The sequence below is a fragment of the Lolium perenne genome, chromosome 6 (assembly GCF_019359855.2).
Source record: "Lolium perenne isolate Kyuss_39 chromosome 6, Kyuss_2.0, whole genome shotgun sequence".
Lineage (NCBI taxonomy): Eukaryota > Viridiplantae > Streptophyta > Magnoliopsida > Poales > Poaceae > Lolium > Lolium perenne.
The window spans coordinates 58,854,357-58,869,056 of NC_067249.2; the positions used below are offsets into that span (position 1 = coordinate 58,854,357).

The following is a 14,700-nucleotide window of genomic DNA, read 5'->3' on the forward strand; positions in this document are numbered from 1 at the left end:
CTAGGCGGCGTCGTCCTTCTCACAGCCCGGCAATATATGTGGGAAACGTGAGGACGCAGGCAAGAGCCGTGAGGCCATAGGGGAAAAGGTGAGGTGCGGTTGTGGAGGGCCGACATTGACTTCGTTGTGTCCTTCATGGCGGCGAGGGGGAATACGAAAATGCATTAGGCTGATGGATGTACCCAATCTAAATGGATCAGGGAAGGACATCGGCCTTTTTTTTCTATCCATGGGTCACTCTAAATAAACCAAAATATATATATTTTGGGCTTGTTTGGTTCAAAGGACTTTCAAAGAAATTTTGTAAGGTTCTTACGGATAAGATTTTTTTTATAAAGTCCATTTTATTCGAACCCTTCAAAATTCTTTTAGATTACTTGCCTATACTATAATCTCATAGGATTTCTAGTAAAAGGTTAGACCTTCCGGAAAATTCATGTATGTCTACGATAACTACGGCATGTACTCAACGTCTATAGAAATTTTCTCGCGTTTCTCATGCGATGCAACCAAACAACTTGTACAACTAATTTCCGCGCTTTTGATTCTAGTAGGATTTTGCCATGGCACACAATCCCGTATTTTTCCTATGCCTATGTTTTCGAATTCCTTTGAAATAAACCTGCTTTTGATGTGTCTTATAGGGTCGAGATGGCTTTGTGCCTAGGATTATGATCGGATAATATCGAGGCAGGCCGACCACCCACGGTCTTGGTATAGGGAATGTTGTTTTCTGCGGGCAGTTGCCAACAGTCCGGCAACGACGTGTCCCGCGTCCCCACCGTACCGGCGCCACCTCCCCTGCCGCCCCGCCCGCCCGCCCACGCATCGCCCCTTTTCTCCACACGCCACGCCGGCCGGACACCCCGCTGCCCATCCTCGCCCTCCTTCGTCTCATCTCTATCAACTCCCTTCCGGACTCCTGCTCGAGCGCGCGCAATGGCATCCGCGGAGGGCGGCATTGACGGAGCCGCGGCGGGGACGACCAAGAAGAAGAAGAGAATCTCCGACTGCCTCGCCGACAGCGACGACGGAGAGGACGCACCGGCGGTGGACGTTACCCCGCCCTCGCCGCCTTCCCCTGGGACGCCGCGGCTGCGCATCCCGATGTTCACCTGCGCGAGGCTCCGGTTCGGCAGGAAAGGCGGCCGGAGACGGAAGGAGCCCGTCGTCGTCGCCGAGAAGAGCGAGGCCGTGTCGACGGATTCCTCAGGTACGTGTCGTGCCGTACTGCCGTGCGTACGTGGTCTCAGTTCCATTACCGGCCTCTGTTTGATGTTCATGTGATCGGTCGCTGAGAGTTTCGCATGCTTGCCATTGCATCACAGCGTGCGTAAGGGTGGGATGGAAGCAGGAGAGCAATGGCGGCGCGTCGTCAACGGAAGCGACCGTCGGCATGGGGCTGAGCCTGCTGTTCCTCCTCGCCAAGACCTGCGTGGAGCTCAACAAGATGGCCGAGGTGCGCGCGCGGATGGAGGCGCTCCTGGAGGAGATGCGGGGCCTGAAGCTGGCCAGGACGGCGAAGATCAGCGCCGACAGTCACGCCGCCTCGCCGGGAAGTATTCACGACCCTCCGCCGTCCACGACGACGGCTGCCTCGCTGTGCCGGTGCCGCGCCTCGGCCCATGCGCGCGCGGACGGCGCCGCTTCCTCGTCTTCTCCGGAATTGTCTCTTCCTCCTCGACGTTTGCATGAGCGGAGAGACGACTCGTTCTACGCGCTGACAGGCAACCCGCTGTTCGACGTCGACCGCGCCGCCGCTTCCACGTCTGGCATGGAGACGGCGAGCGGCGAGAGCGGGACGTCGTCAGAAATGGAGGACTCTATGAGCATGACCGTGGATGTAGCCGGGGCGCAGTTCTTCCAGCTCAACAACTACAACACCGAGCAGGAATCACCCGAGGTATACCTGGCTGGATTCTCTCATGAATCAGTACGTACAATGATTTTTTTGTCAATGCGAATGCGAGGTTTTGTTATTGACTTTGTGTACGGATGAGTGCAGTCATCGTCGTCGGACGGCGACTCGTTCATCGAGCTCGATGGGGGATTCGGCGCCGGCGCCGGCGTCGGCAGTAGCGCGAGGCGGAGGCGAGACTCGGAGGACGAAGAGCGCGGCAGCGACGGGGGAGTGTCGGCGCTGGAGCTGGAGAGGCGGCTGCAGGAGGTGCTGCACCGGAGGAGCCGGGAGCGGATCGAGGAGCTGGAGGCGTCGCTGCGGCGCGCGGAGAGGAAGCTGATGGAGAAGGACATGGAGGCGCGGCTGTGGAAGGACACGGCGAAGCTCGCGCTGCAGCCGCCGTCGCAGCAGCAGCACACGGGGCAGTGACTTTCTTGCAGAGACCAATATTCGTTGACATATATACTTCATGGTACAGGGAAGGAAAGGGTGAATCTATACATACGGGTACACCAAACTGAATCTGAACTTTTTGCTAGATTTCGGCTGTATAGAGTTTTGTGAATCGCAGTGATCTAGTAGTCACTAAATATGCACATGCATGTATCGGCAAGAAAAAAATACCGGAAATGCAGTCATTAGAATATGATTGGTTAGCAATAGTACAGAGTACGGTAGGGATGATGCCATGATGGTGATATTTGGAGTATGTTTAAACAAGTGCCAAAATTCGAGGAGATTTCAAAAAACATGGAAAAAGGACAGTTCCTAATAAGTTGTGTGCAAGAGTGATATATTTTCTTTGTCAGCTGGGCATTTCATACAATTTGAACTAACTACTGAAACTTTACCAACAATTCCACTGCTTATCTGAAGATGCCACAAATTCAGACAGCTAAGGAGTTCCAAATTCGAGAAGCTAGCCGAATATTCTCTATAAACTCGGAGCAGCTCTTCTGCAAATTCTCGGATCAGCAATGCATGAAGCAACATAAAATTACAAAGTTATGCCGCTGCTAAGTGAAAAACGCTTCATTCCTTTCTCCCTCTTATGTTCTATTTCTCTCTTTGCCCGATCCAGTCGATCGACCCTGACGTCGCCATGTCCTCTCCTCCGGCCGGCCAAACTGACGCCATCATGCCCTCTCCTCGGCCCGGCCAACCCGACGCTGCCATGTTCTATCCTCTGGTTGCCGCCACCTGATTTCGCCTCGCGCCCCAGCTACCGCTCGACATCCTCGATCGAACTGGCAATCCGTTTGATTTATGCCGTCCTACCAGGGACACATGACATTCTAGCCTACTATTCGCCTAGTTCGACTGGCATGTTCAGTGGGAAGTAGCTTTCATTTTTATGATTTGGCATAAAAGGCACGTCGTACCGAGCCACTTCTTGAGGATGAGGTCAAGGAGGAGCTGACCGGAACTGCTGGAGGCGGAGGAGGTCGAGGTCGTGGCGTGCGGAGAATGTGGGTAGCGGGGGCGGAGTAGTGTGGTGTGAGGTGGTGGACGAATCAGGGGATCGCTCTGGGAAGTTGGATTGGTGGATTTCTAAGAAGCTAGAGATTGTTGAATACACCCTAAGTTTATGAAGTGCATACATGGATTGTGAATACGTGGATGAACATGCTGATAACTCCGGTGTGAACACATAAAGTTAGCACGAGGCGTCCCCCAGTCAGCATAATGTGGGTGTCATGAATGAATTGGTAACTCGTGATGCCTTGATTTAGCGAGAAGCCTCCAAACTTTGGCAAACCCTCGAAGAATCTCACGCACGAGCCTATGGTTTTATGGTTCTCAGGCGGTTGTTGGTAAGGTGTGTTAGGCTATGATTTTGATGCTTGTTCGACGTAGTTAAGGCAAGGAGATATGGGGGTGTTGTTTTGGCAAGTAAAACTCGCACACAGTGGCATCCTTAGGTAGTGCTCTCCAAAAACAGAGTCTTGATCTCTGGGTTGAAAACCCTATAAGTTGCGCCGGTTGTGCCTTGAAATGACATGCTTTTATATGTGTTCCTTGTTGAAGGTGTGATGGGAAGGTTGCTGAGACTTTCTTTGAGGCGAAAATATATGATCCAACTTTGGTAGCTTATTGGCGATGTTGATGCTTCTGCAATGTTTTCTTCTTGAGAGCATCACTGTTGGAGAAATTATGTCGCATTCAGGTTTCCATCGGTGGTGGTGGCGTAGCTTCTTTTATATTGTTTCTTCATAAGTATTCACCTTGTGCATCCTTGACATGTCGACTAGCTATTGACATTACACTATGACAGAGGCTGCATCTAACCCATATCTTGTTGATGATATTAATAGATTTTTTTACTTTTTTTTTTAGAACTATAAAAAGATATAAAAAACGTCACGCCTTGGCGGATCGAACATGGGCCATATTGAGGGCAGTGTCTATTTCATTTGGGCCGTACGTCCAAAGTCACTGGCCCTATTCAGCGCTCGGTTCCTCTTCCTCCCAAGTCCTCATCCCCTCTCTTGGCCTCCTCCTCACTTCTTCCTTCCGATCGAAGCCAACCTACCTCCTCCCTCTGCTCCTGCTCCGGCGAAATCGAGGACGAGTCTTCTCCCCTCCGTCGCCTCCGCCGCCGCTACCTCCTCCCCGTCCTAGGTATTCACCTTTACCCCTCGACTCAGCTTCTGCGCCTCCCCTAACCCTTGGCCGCCCGGTACCGATCAATCTCTCAGGCACCTCCGCCCGATTCCGGTCGTGCTCCCGTCCGTGCTTCGATGGGATGCCCAGTCGCGGGTTAGTATATGATTTTGTGCGGAGACATGCGTGCTGCGTACTTGTGCTCGCGTGCTGCCGGTTCTTCCCACGGGTGCGGAAAAGGAAGCACTTTTATGCGTTTGGGGACGAGCAGCCTCTCCCGCTGCTGTTGTTCTATAATACTTTTGTTGAAGTAATATGGTGAATTGATGTTTCGTAAGTATGGATACCTTATTTCTGAATTGAATCGGGTGCGTTATACTCCACTAGTCCACTGTGTATGCTGTAGAGGAGTTCTTTTTGGTACTATACTTCGGTTATCTTAGAGGACCTAATCTGAGTGAGTATCATGCAGTGATTGATTTTTAGAAGTGATTGTTTTGGACTTTGGAGCCGAGTTTAGTTTTGTCCCCTGAAGATTTAGTTTCGCTGACTTAAATTGATTCACTTTACTACAGCATGGCACAGTCCATTTCCTCCTAGTCCTGAGAGGCTACTTGTTTGTCAGTATTGAACGCCCTTCCTAGTCCTGAGTAACATGTATCTGCAATTCTAAATTTGTCTTTTTTGTGTCTCCTTATTGTCTCTAATAAACACCTGTGTGAATGAAATTCATATTTCCAGTTGTGATTATGTGTGACTCTGTGGTACTGCATCTGCTTTTGCTCATCATGATTTTACTTATATGTTCCTGTTCCTCATATGCTAGGGTGCAAGAGAGGTTAACCTTCAGGTTTGCAAATATGGTAAGTCCTTCAGCACATGATTGATCTTACTAAATCTCAAGAAAAAAAGAGATTGATCTTACTATGTAGTGTATAGATCATATTACCACCAGGCGCACTGCAGACCTACAAACTTTTAACTTGTTCCCTACTATCCATAGCTTAAACTAATCTGATAGCGCTTGATTAAGATCCAAATCCTCTGTCTATTGTATATGCTGTTGATTTTAAAAACTGGGATATTTTCTGCATTATTGTGAGCTAGTACATGCCTTCTTCATCAGTTTGCCACTTTGCAATTTATTTGGTAAATCAGTTTCTGTTTCGATGTATTAGTACTTTTGCCACGAATAGTTTCACAATAGATCTGTATAGCTTCTTCAATTTCTGAAGTACATCACATTGTCCTAATGCAATCGTTTGTTGTAAATAGTATTTTGAAGGCTATGGTTACCGTGGAAGCACTTTTGAGCAGACCTACCGCTGCTACCCTGCATCTTTCATTGACAAGGTATTTAAACCTCCTTCGGTTAAGGTGCCAAACAAGGGATATGCAAGTGATTTTGATGACTGCTCTACTAGTACAATTTTGACATGACAATTTAGGTGCTTTTCGTACACAAAACAAACTTTGCCATTGCCATCTCAAGCTAGAACTCACTTAGTTTTGGTAATCAAAGTTATAAAATGTTGACTGCAAGCCATCTAACAAGTAAAAAAGAATGCACATAGTGTGATTTTGAAGTAGCAATCCTCTTGATATGGAGTTTTTTCTAGTTGAAGTCAGTGCCAAACTGCCAATAGAAACAATACTTTGCTTAGTAGTGATGCAGTAAACTTCATGCATGATCCAGTTTCATGGATCATGCGAGATCGATATTTTAATAGTAAGTACTATAATCTATAATCTGATTTCTTGTTCACGTCCTAGTGGAATTGTTTATGTTCACATAAGGAATGGCTAGAATTGTTTATGTTCTGCACGTTCTTTGATCTCCCTTTAACTTGAATTTTATATCGTGTACTCTTAATCAAGGTTTGTTGGATTATGATCCATCTTTTCCTAGTGAACATGGCTTATAGATCTAGACAGCCAAAAAAAAAGTTCTCTGTTGCCATGTTTCCATCCACTCTTGCCTCATTGATGCAGCACGCAATGTTGTGGTTTTCTTGAATAGCATCAACCATGAATTCATTCAACAACAAGAGGAATTAGTACTTCTCAATATAAAGTATTTATTTCCTGTTCCTGGATATCAATCTGAAACATCTCCTGTACTCTTTCTTGCAGCCACAGCTTGAATCTGGTGACAAAAGTATGCTTTCTGTTCACACTTAGTTCCTTGCTTTAAATTACTTTTGGCAGTTGAAGTGATTATTACCTTCTCTGTTTCAGTTATCATGCCACCTTCAGCGCTTGATCGTCTCGGTAAGTTAGAAACGAGAAGAAACATGCATATGCTTGATAGTTCACTTTGTTTGTGTGATTAATCTGGGCATGCTATCACGGTAAATGCTCAAACATGTTCTGTCCTCTGCAGCATCTCTGCATATTGAATACCCTATGCTATTTGAAGTCCGTAATACAGCAGCAGAGCGTACTTCACACTGTGGTGTCCTAGAGTTCATTGCAGAAGAAGGCATGATCTACATGCCATATTGGGTAGGCCTAGGTTTAGGATATTTTCACATTTAATTTTGTGTGCTATCATGTCAATTGAACTAACCCCATGTACTCACCAGATGATGCAAAATCTTCTTCTGCAAGAAGGAGATATGGTGTTCATAAAAAATGCCACCCTCCCGAAGGGCACATATGTGAAGCTGCAGCCTCATACCACTGACTTCTTAGACATTACAAACCCTAAAGCAATGTTAGTATTGATTTCATAAAACTATTTTCTTTCCTGGTGAAACCTTTTCCATCTCATTTTGCTACACCTGTTGTGTGTTGTACCTTGACTGGGGTTTCCTGGTATGAGTATTGAGATCCCTGAAGAATACTAATTCTGTGCTCTTGTCATTCTGGCAGCTTGGAGAAAACTTTGCGGAACTACTCTTGTCTAACCACTGGTGACAGCATTATGGTGGCATATAATAACAAAAAATACTACATTGATATAGTTGAAACAAAGCCTTCCAGTGCTGTAAGCATAATTGAGACTGATTGTGAGGTTGACTTTGCCCCACCACTTGACTACGTAGAGCCTGAGCGACCAAAACCTTCGGCTCCTCCTAGCGCAGATCCTACTACAGGTAGCATTCTTGCTTACACTTAATTAGTACCTGTTAGGTTAGGATGCATTAACTTCTTTTGCCATTCATTAGTAATAAATGACCTGCATGTTCCTGTTGCAGAAGCCGCAGTTGAAGAGGAACCAAAGTTCACCCCCTTCACAGGTCCTGGAAGGCGCCTGGATGGGAAGGCTCCTAAAGATCTGGAAGGCTCATCCTCTTCGCCTGCAAAGCGGCAAGCTAATGCGACCAACAGTGTGCAGCCCTCAACAGCTGCAGCCTCCACATCACAGAGCACCGCGGCACGTAAAACCACGGGAAAACTGGTCTTTGGCCCCGGCGGAAGCCAGTCATCAAAAGCAAAAGAAAAGGTTGGTATTTTGTTACATGCACCTTGTGGTGGTTGTCTTGGAAACTCAGTTACCATATTTTTTGGGCGTTTGTCCAAAAGTCCTCGGGATACACTACCCATGCTTCCAGCATTAAACGCCCGTGTCATCTTAACATTTCGTTCACCAATGCTAGGTACCTGAGAAGGATGCGAAGGAGGACCCGAAGAAAGAAGAGCCGAAGTTTTCAGCGTTTACAGGAAAGAAGTACTCGTTGAAGGGCTAAATAGTCAGAAAATCTGTTATCTGTACTGAAAGTGTCAACCTCCATCGGGGAGAATAATTCGATCTGCTACTGTTTAGTTATCTCTGGTCCCATCTTTGGGCTGACTAGTGCTGTCTCGTGTCTGGATGTTGAATGTTTCTTTTTCTATCATCAGCTGTACTGATCCTTGTGTCAGCTAACTGGTTCAGTTCAACTGATGTGAGAAAAGTATTTTAATCTCTCATGGAATTTTAAGGAGCCTGTACATATTCCCTTTATCTGCTGTTTTATCTGCACCAGGAAGACAAGTTTTTATCAGCACACACGCACATGGAGCTTGTGCTGATATGGGGCAACTCCGTGATATCTTGCCACATGCAATCGTGAGTGTGTCTTGCAATAATTCTCAATAAACTTGATAATGCTTCGCTTTGCAATTGATGTTTCTCACACAACCTACAACAGACGATTCTTACTTCTAAAAGTCAAGTTAAAGGCCAGAGAAACCAAAATACATAGAAGCAATAAATCACACACACAGGCCACAACACGGAATTTCTACATCTTGCGAGTCACATAAATGTTGTATATGTTATGCCCATAACACATTGTATGCGAGAAAAAAACAATCCTTTCAAGGATCAATAGCCAAACGATGTGTATTTTTCTTTGTGAGAGCAGTTCGAGCGCGGCAAATCTAAAGGCTTTCTGGTTCACACCAATTATAAGATGATCACGTTTGTTGGTCCTTGCACTACAGGAACATCTTGCAGCATTTGCTTAAGCAAACCGCACTCCGCCAGCCGCCATTCCATCCTAACCAAACGAGAAAATCTCCACTTTTGGTTTCTCGAGATAGCATGAGAGCGTGGCATAACAGCTGGAGCAGAACTGGTTGAGGTTTAGTGAAAAGACGAGACAAACGGAGAATAGCTGATGCGGTGGAACTGGAAGCAGAACAAAAGGCGGAGGAATGCCACATCGAGTGCTTGTTGTAATTCCGGCGATACATGAGTAACTCCCGGTGCCTTCTATGCCCATACATACCAAATTCAAATCCTTTGTATTTGAAGACATACAAATAGTGCAAGACATGAGATTGAGACAAGGGAGTAGAGAGAGTGTGGGAAGCCTTCTTCTTATCAAAGGCGAGTTGTATGCACTAATATGAAGTCATTGATCCTCTAGTAGGTCAGCAACTAAAAATCTCCAAATAACAGCTAATAATGTACCCATAACGAGCTTGGTCCTCGGGTAGGCAAGATACAAAGGGACCTTTATTGCTTATTTACAAAAAATGATTTTCATTTGGTTTTGCTTTGAAACAAAAAAAAGTTACTATTAATATTAGTTTGTGAAAAATAAGGCCCATGGCTAATTCCCTATCCTGAAACATAAAAAGAGATATGTAGAACCAAAGCCGCGTAATTTATCAGTACTTTCTTAACAAAAATTATCAGGGAGAAGAGTTCGAACCCCTACTTTTGCTCTACTTGATCCCTTAGTGACCGAGGCATCTTAATTTGGATAGGCATGTTGGCGTTCAATCCTTTTTTTTCTGCCAATTGCTACCTTAAGTTAGCCACTCTCGGTTAGTTCAACTGATGTGCAAAAACTATTTAAATATCTGCTCATGAACTCATAAAGCGTTTTGTACATATTTCATTTGTCTTTGCTTTTAGTTTGGACATTCAGAGGTGGAATACTAGTGGCATTCATTTATGTGCACCATAGCCATCCATCGTTCTTGATCAACACATGTGGAGCATCGTATAGCGGACGCCCTTTGAGGCATTGCCGCTTTCCTAGTTTATCACAATGATCTTCACCTGGTCTTGACCTTCCGTTTTTGAAGGAAAAGTTGTTAACTTGGAACAGAAACAATGTCAACAATTGAAAAACCTTGAATTAAGAAAAAATACTTAAACACACAGTTATTAAAACCCGGCAGATACATAAAGATATCAAACATAGACATTACGTTGCATCACCATTATTACCACCACAGGACTACTTGTTACGTTAATATGGTCGGTATGTGGTAGCATGCTCTCTGGTCTCTGGATCATCATTGTGGCACGAAGGACAATAGTATGCCCCAACCACATTTCTTGTGACAGTTGAAACAAAAATTATACGCATCACACCATTTTATCAGCCACCTCACACCTCAATAACTTTCCGGTAACTCCCGCGTATGGACAGTTGTTTCCCTCAAGATGGAGGATTGTCTTCCATAGCTAAGAGCATCCGAAAAACGCGTTCCAGTCGCCTCCCCCAAAGCTAAATAGCGCATCATTTTATGTCCGGCGTCCCCGGTAGAGACTCTATGACACAAAAATAGCGTCCGGACGCATGCATGCAGCACCAACTCCCCACATGTCAGTCTCTTTTCCCATACTTTCTCTCACATACTTTTTCCATATGGAGTGGTCCCCTCTATTAAAATGCATGTATCCGGACGCTGTTTGAGGAACGCGGCTGGGAGGAGTCTCTTTTTTGTACAGAATTTTAGTCTCTTTTTGTCCGGCGCGATCCTAAACGTGCCCCAAATCAATTGTGCCGGACGTTTTTTGAGGGACGCGACTGGAGATGTTCTAAATTAGGAAATACACCATATAGGTGCACCACCTCCCAAAACTTATCCACAGATCTGGCCAGTCGTGAAGCGTTGTAATTATATGCCCATATCATGCAATTTTACTTGGAGGCCATCATGACAATCTTGAGTTAGCCACGCAAATGATGTCAGAGACCTGGCGAACGATTCTCATCCTCCTTTTTAGCTGTGTAGTCTCATCAGGGCCGATCCATAGATTTCGAGGGCCCTAGGGCAACACGGCACTAAAGGCCCCTTCTTTACAGTGTCGAAGTTTTTTAGGCCAGGGGCCATGGCCCCCTACTATGGAGAATTCCTTAAAGATATATATATTTATGCTATTTTTACATTTTATTCACAGTTTAAGTACTGTTGGTGTTCTTGGCACCCCTAACAATCTCTGTCATGTTCCGCCATTTGGTTACGCATAATTTAAAAAATATTATTAATATTCCACAAGAGAAATATTCGGGTAATGCAATAGAAAACTAAATAATATTTACATTTGAAAGATCCATGGTCTTTGAAATCTCAGTAAAGATATTGAAACTATTTATTTCTATTGTTCGAGAAAATTATATATCATTATTCTTATTTTTACCATAGCTACATATACATATATATCTCTAAAATTAATCGGAGAAAATTTATGAGAGTCGGTGGTGTGTTTCATATTTGGAAAGGCTAGAGAGAAATCATGTCACCAGGAAAAAATATTTAGAAGTATTGAATTATTTTTGTAAAAGGAGTCAGAGTAGAGGTATGATTGGATCTTTTGTATTTTCTAGAATTATTCTAAGCCGTATAGCCTAAAGAGTAATTGTTGATTCTTCTGGTATTAGGAATCAGAGTAGAGAAGCGGTATGCTACATCATAAAACATCTATATATTCTAGAATTATTTTAAATCATACAACCCAAAGAGTATATGTATAAGTGTATTAAATATGCAAAGAAATCTTGGGCCAGGGCCCCTAGCTCCTGGAGGCCCGGGGTGAGCGCCCCTCTGCCCGGCCCTATGAGCCGGCCCTGGTCGTCAGCATCTCCCTTCCCAATACCACGGTGCGCGTCATTCGGAAGACCGACCTTATGCCCAACCGGGCATTCACAGCTGATGGGATCCCTAAAATGCTTGGTCGTTTCCCTTCATTCTTCGATGGAGAAGCGCCCTACTCGCTCTCCAGCAGCAACGAGCTCATCCTCACAGGGTGCAACGTCCAGGCAACACTGTTCGGGCATGGCAATCCAACCGTCATCAGCGGATGCGCCTCCTTCTGCTCCAACAACGACACCTCCACTTCCACCCACGGGACGAATAGATGGCCAACAAATGGCATCCATGGTAGATGGCCAACAAATGGCATCCATGGCGGAAGCGGCAGTAGCGGCAAGTACTGCTACGGCATGGGATGCTGCCAAGCGGGCATCTCTGAGTCCATGGATGGAATGCCCAAGGAATTGTGCTTCCAATGGTTCGACACCAGAAAATCCCAGGATCATCATTACATAACGTTGCATGGGTACGTGTTCATTGCGGAGGAGGGATGGTTCGACCAGCCGAGTGTTGCCGGCAAGCTGATGATGGAGTGTCGTCAGGCCAGGACGATGATAGAAAACCTGGAGGTTCCTCTTATTCTCCGGTGGGAGGTGTTGCTCTCTCATAATAGCTCATCGTCGCGAAACCTGAGGTCGCATCCCAACTGCGAACGGGATCAGGTAGCACGTAACCTATGCAAGAGCAAGCACATCCACTGCGAGCCTGGGAAAAGAGGCTACCCGTGTCAGTGCAACCGTGACTACGACGGTAACCCCTACATCATCGAGGGATGCAAAGATTCATTCAGGGCCGGTCCATAGATTTCGAGGGCCTAGGGCAACACGACACTAAAGGCCCCTTCTTTACAGTGTCGAAGCTTTTTAGGCCAGGGGGCCATGGCCCCCTACTATGGAGAATTCCTTAAAGATATATATTTATGCTATTTTTTACATTTTATTCACAGTTTAAGTACGATTGGTGTACTTGGCACCCCTAACAATCTCCGTCATGTTCCGCCATTTGGTTACGCATAATTTTAAAAAAATTTATTAGTATTCCACAAGAGAAATATTCGGGTAATGCAATAGCAAACTAAATAATATTTACATTTGAAAGATCCATGGTCTTTGAAATCTCAGTAAAGATATTGAAGCTATTTATTTCTATTGTTCGAGAAAATTATATATCATTATTCTTATTTTTACCATAGCTACATATACATATATATCTCTAAAATTAATCGGAGAAAATTTATGAGAGTCGGTGTTGTGGTTCATATTTGGAAAGGCTAAAGAGAAATCATGTCACCAGGAAAAAATATTTAGAAGTATTGAATTATTTTTGTAAAAGGAGTCAGAGTAGAGGTATGATTGGATCTTTTGTATTTTCTAGAATTATTCTAAACCGTATGGCCTAAAGAGTAATTGTTGATTCTTCTGGTATTAGGAATCAGAGTAGAGAAGCGGTATGCTACATCATAAAACATCTATATATTCTAGAATTATTTTAAATATACAACCCAAAGAGTATATGTATAAGTGTATTAAATATGCAAACAAATCTTGGCCCAGGGCCCCTAGCTCCTGGAGGCCCGGGGCGAGCGCCCCTCTGCCCTGCCCTATGGGTCGGCCCTGAGTCTCATGTCATGCCCTTATCAGTTTTACATTGAGTCCCGTGTCATCGAAGTTCAGCGGAAGCGGGAGACCGAGCGTGTAACAGTAGTTAAGGGGATAGAGTAGCTGAATTCATCAATGTATCGGGATTAATTAATAGCGTTGTATCTTGCTTGCTTATAATTAATTACTATCGGGATGCATCAATTTCTCTTGCCATTCATTAGTAAGAGAGGACTGCATGTTCCTAATGCAGAGGCTCCCATTGAAGTGAACATATCGCTGTTAAATATTGAACCAGCCTTTTTTTAGACTGAAGGTTCGAAATAAGCTCGGCTTTGAATTAAAGAAGCTAGCCTTTTACTTTCCATGTTAAAAGCTGGTGTCATTTAGATTGCACGTGACAAGGAAGATGCTCAAATAGATGCTTTAATGACACATTTACTTGATGGCGGTATTTTCATCTTGTAGTATGCGGATGTTATTTCCATGGAACACGATTTAGAAAAAGTGCTCGGTGTGGAGAAATTGTTGGGACTAAAAATTAGATTCCATAGGAGCAAAGTCTTCTGCTCCGGCAAAGCAAATGATGTTGAGGTGAAGTACATTAACCTGTTCGGATGTGAGGCCAGATCTTTCCCTTTTAGATATTTGGTAATCCTGAAAGATCATAGAGGATCGTGTTGAGAGAAAACTCGCTAGTTGGGTGGAAAATTACTCATATGGGGATGTGTTTGTGTTAACTAATTCAGTTTTAACTAGCCTACCACTATTCATCTTATCCTTCTTTGTAATACGTAAAAGTGTACGGAAAAGAATGAACTTTTTATCAGGATTTTGTTGCCAAAGCGATGACCGTGAGAGAAAGTATGGACTTACTCGATGGACATCATTTGCAGACTAAAAGATTAGGATGGTCTTGGAGTGGAAGTGCTAGCAATTAAAAATAAGTATTTATTAAGTAAGTGACTTTATAAACTCTCAACCAAACAAGGTGTATGGCAAGAGCGCCTACAAAATTTATATTTTCATTTCAAGCCCTTGTCCCAAGTGTAGTCGAAGTAACTTTTCATAGACGCCGCTACAATTTCTGGCTATTTGAGAAATGCCACTATAACTTTTGTTTTTTGAAAAACACCACTGCACGTTTCATAAACGTCATTATGCCGATTTAAACACATATACCACACAATATGCACACGTATTTCCATCGTGCATACGTATATATGGTAATCCCCACCTGAATAAAGCTTTGCAATACGCCAAAATGCAGCCTAG

General features: G+C 44.5%; 3 protein-coding genes across 3 annotated transcripts; all 3 read left to right on the plus strand.

The window, feature by feature from the left end:
* Positions 1–761: 761 nt before the first annotated feature.
* LOC127308097 (uncharacterized) lies at positions 762–2,659 on the plus strand. The gene is made up of 3 exons (XM_051338867.2): positions 762–1,213; positions 1,329–1,903; positions 2,006–2,659. The coding sequence occupies exons 1-3, from the start codon at positions 940–942 to the stop codon at positions 2,327–2,329; spliced, it is 1,173 nt and encodes a 390-aa protein (XP_051194827.1). The 5' UTR covers positions 762–939; the 3' UTR covers positions 2,330–2,659.
* A 1,730-nt stretch (positions 2,660–4,389) lies between these two features.
* Positions 4,390–8,453, plus strand: LOC127308098 (uncharacterized). The gene is made up of 10 exons (XM_051338869.2): positions 4,390–4,522; positions 5,331–5,367; positions 5,780–5,857; positions 6,638–6,662; positions 6,743–6,775; positions 6,888–7,009; positions 7,090–7,220; positions 7,379–7,602; positions 7,705–7,952; positions 8,107–8,453. The coding sequence occupies exons 2-10, from the start codon at positions 5,365–5,367 to the stop codon at positions 8,194–8,196; spliced, it is 954 nt and encodes a 317-aa protein (XP_051194829.1). The 5' UTR covers positions 4,390–4,522; positions 5,331–5,364; the 3' UTR covers positions 8,197–8,453.
* A 3,409-nt stretch (positions 8,454–11,862) lies between these two features.
* Positions 11,863–12,630, plus strand: LOC139832403 (wall-associated receptor kinase 5-like). The gene has a single exon (XM_071822157.1). It carries the CDS (start codon positions 11,863–11,865, stop codon positions 12,628–12,630), a length of 768 nt encoding a protein of 255 aa, XP_071678258.1.
* Positions 12,631–14,700: the final 2,070 nt, after the last annotated feature.

Coding starts and splice junctions, on each gene's coding strand:
- LOC127308097 (XM_051338867.2), top strand. CDS start 940: ATGGCATCCGCGGAGGGCGGCATTGACGGAGCCGCGGCGGGGACGACC. Junction 1,214..1,328: donor CGTGTCGACGGATTCCTCAG/GTACGTGTCGTG, acceptor ATTGCATCACAG/CGTGCGTAAGGGTGGGATGG. Junction 1,904..2,005: donor CCGAGCAGGAATCACCCGAG/GTATACCTGGCT, acceptor GGATGAGTGCAG/TCATCGTCGTCGGACGGCGA.
- LOC127308098 (XM_051338869.2), top strand. Junction 6,663..6,742: donor GCTTGAATCTGGTGACAAAA/GTATGCTTTCTG, acceptor TCTCTGTTTCAG/TTATCATGCCACCTTCAGCG. Junction 7,953..8,106: donor CATCAAAAGCAAAAGAAAAG/GTTGGTATTTTG, acceptor CACCAATGCTAG/GTACCTGAGAAGGATGCGAA.
- LOC139832403 (XM_071822157.1), top strand. CDS start 11,863: ATGCCCAACCGGGCATTCACAGCTGATGGGATCCCTAAAATGCTTGGT.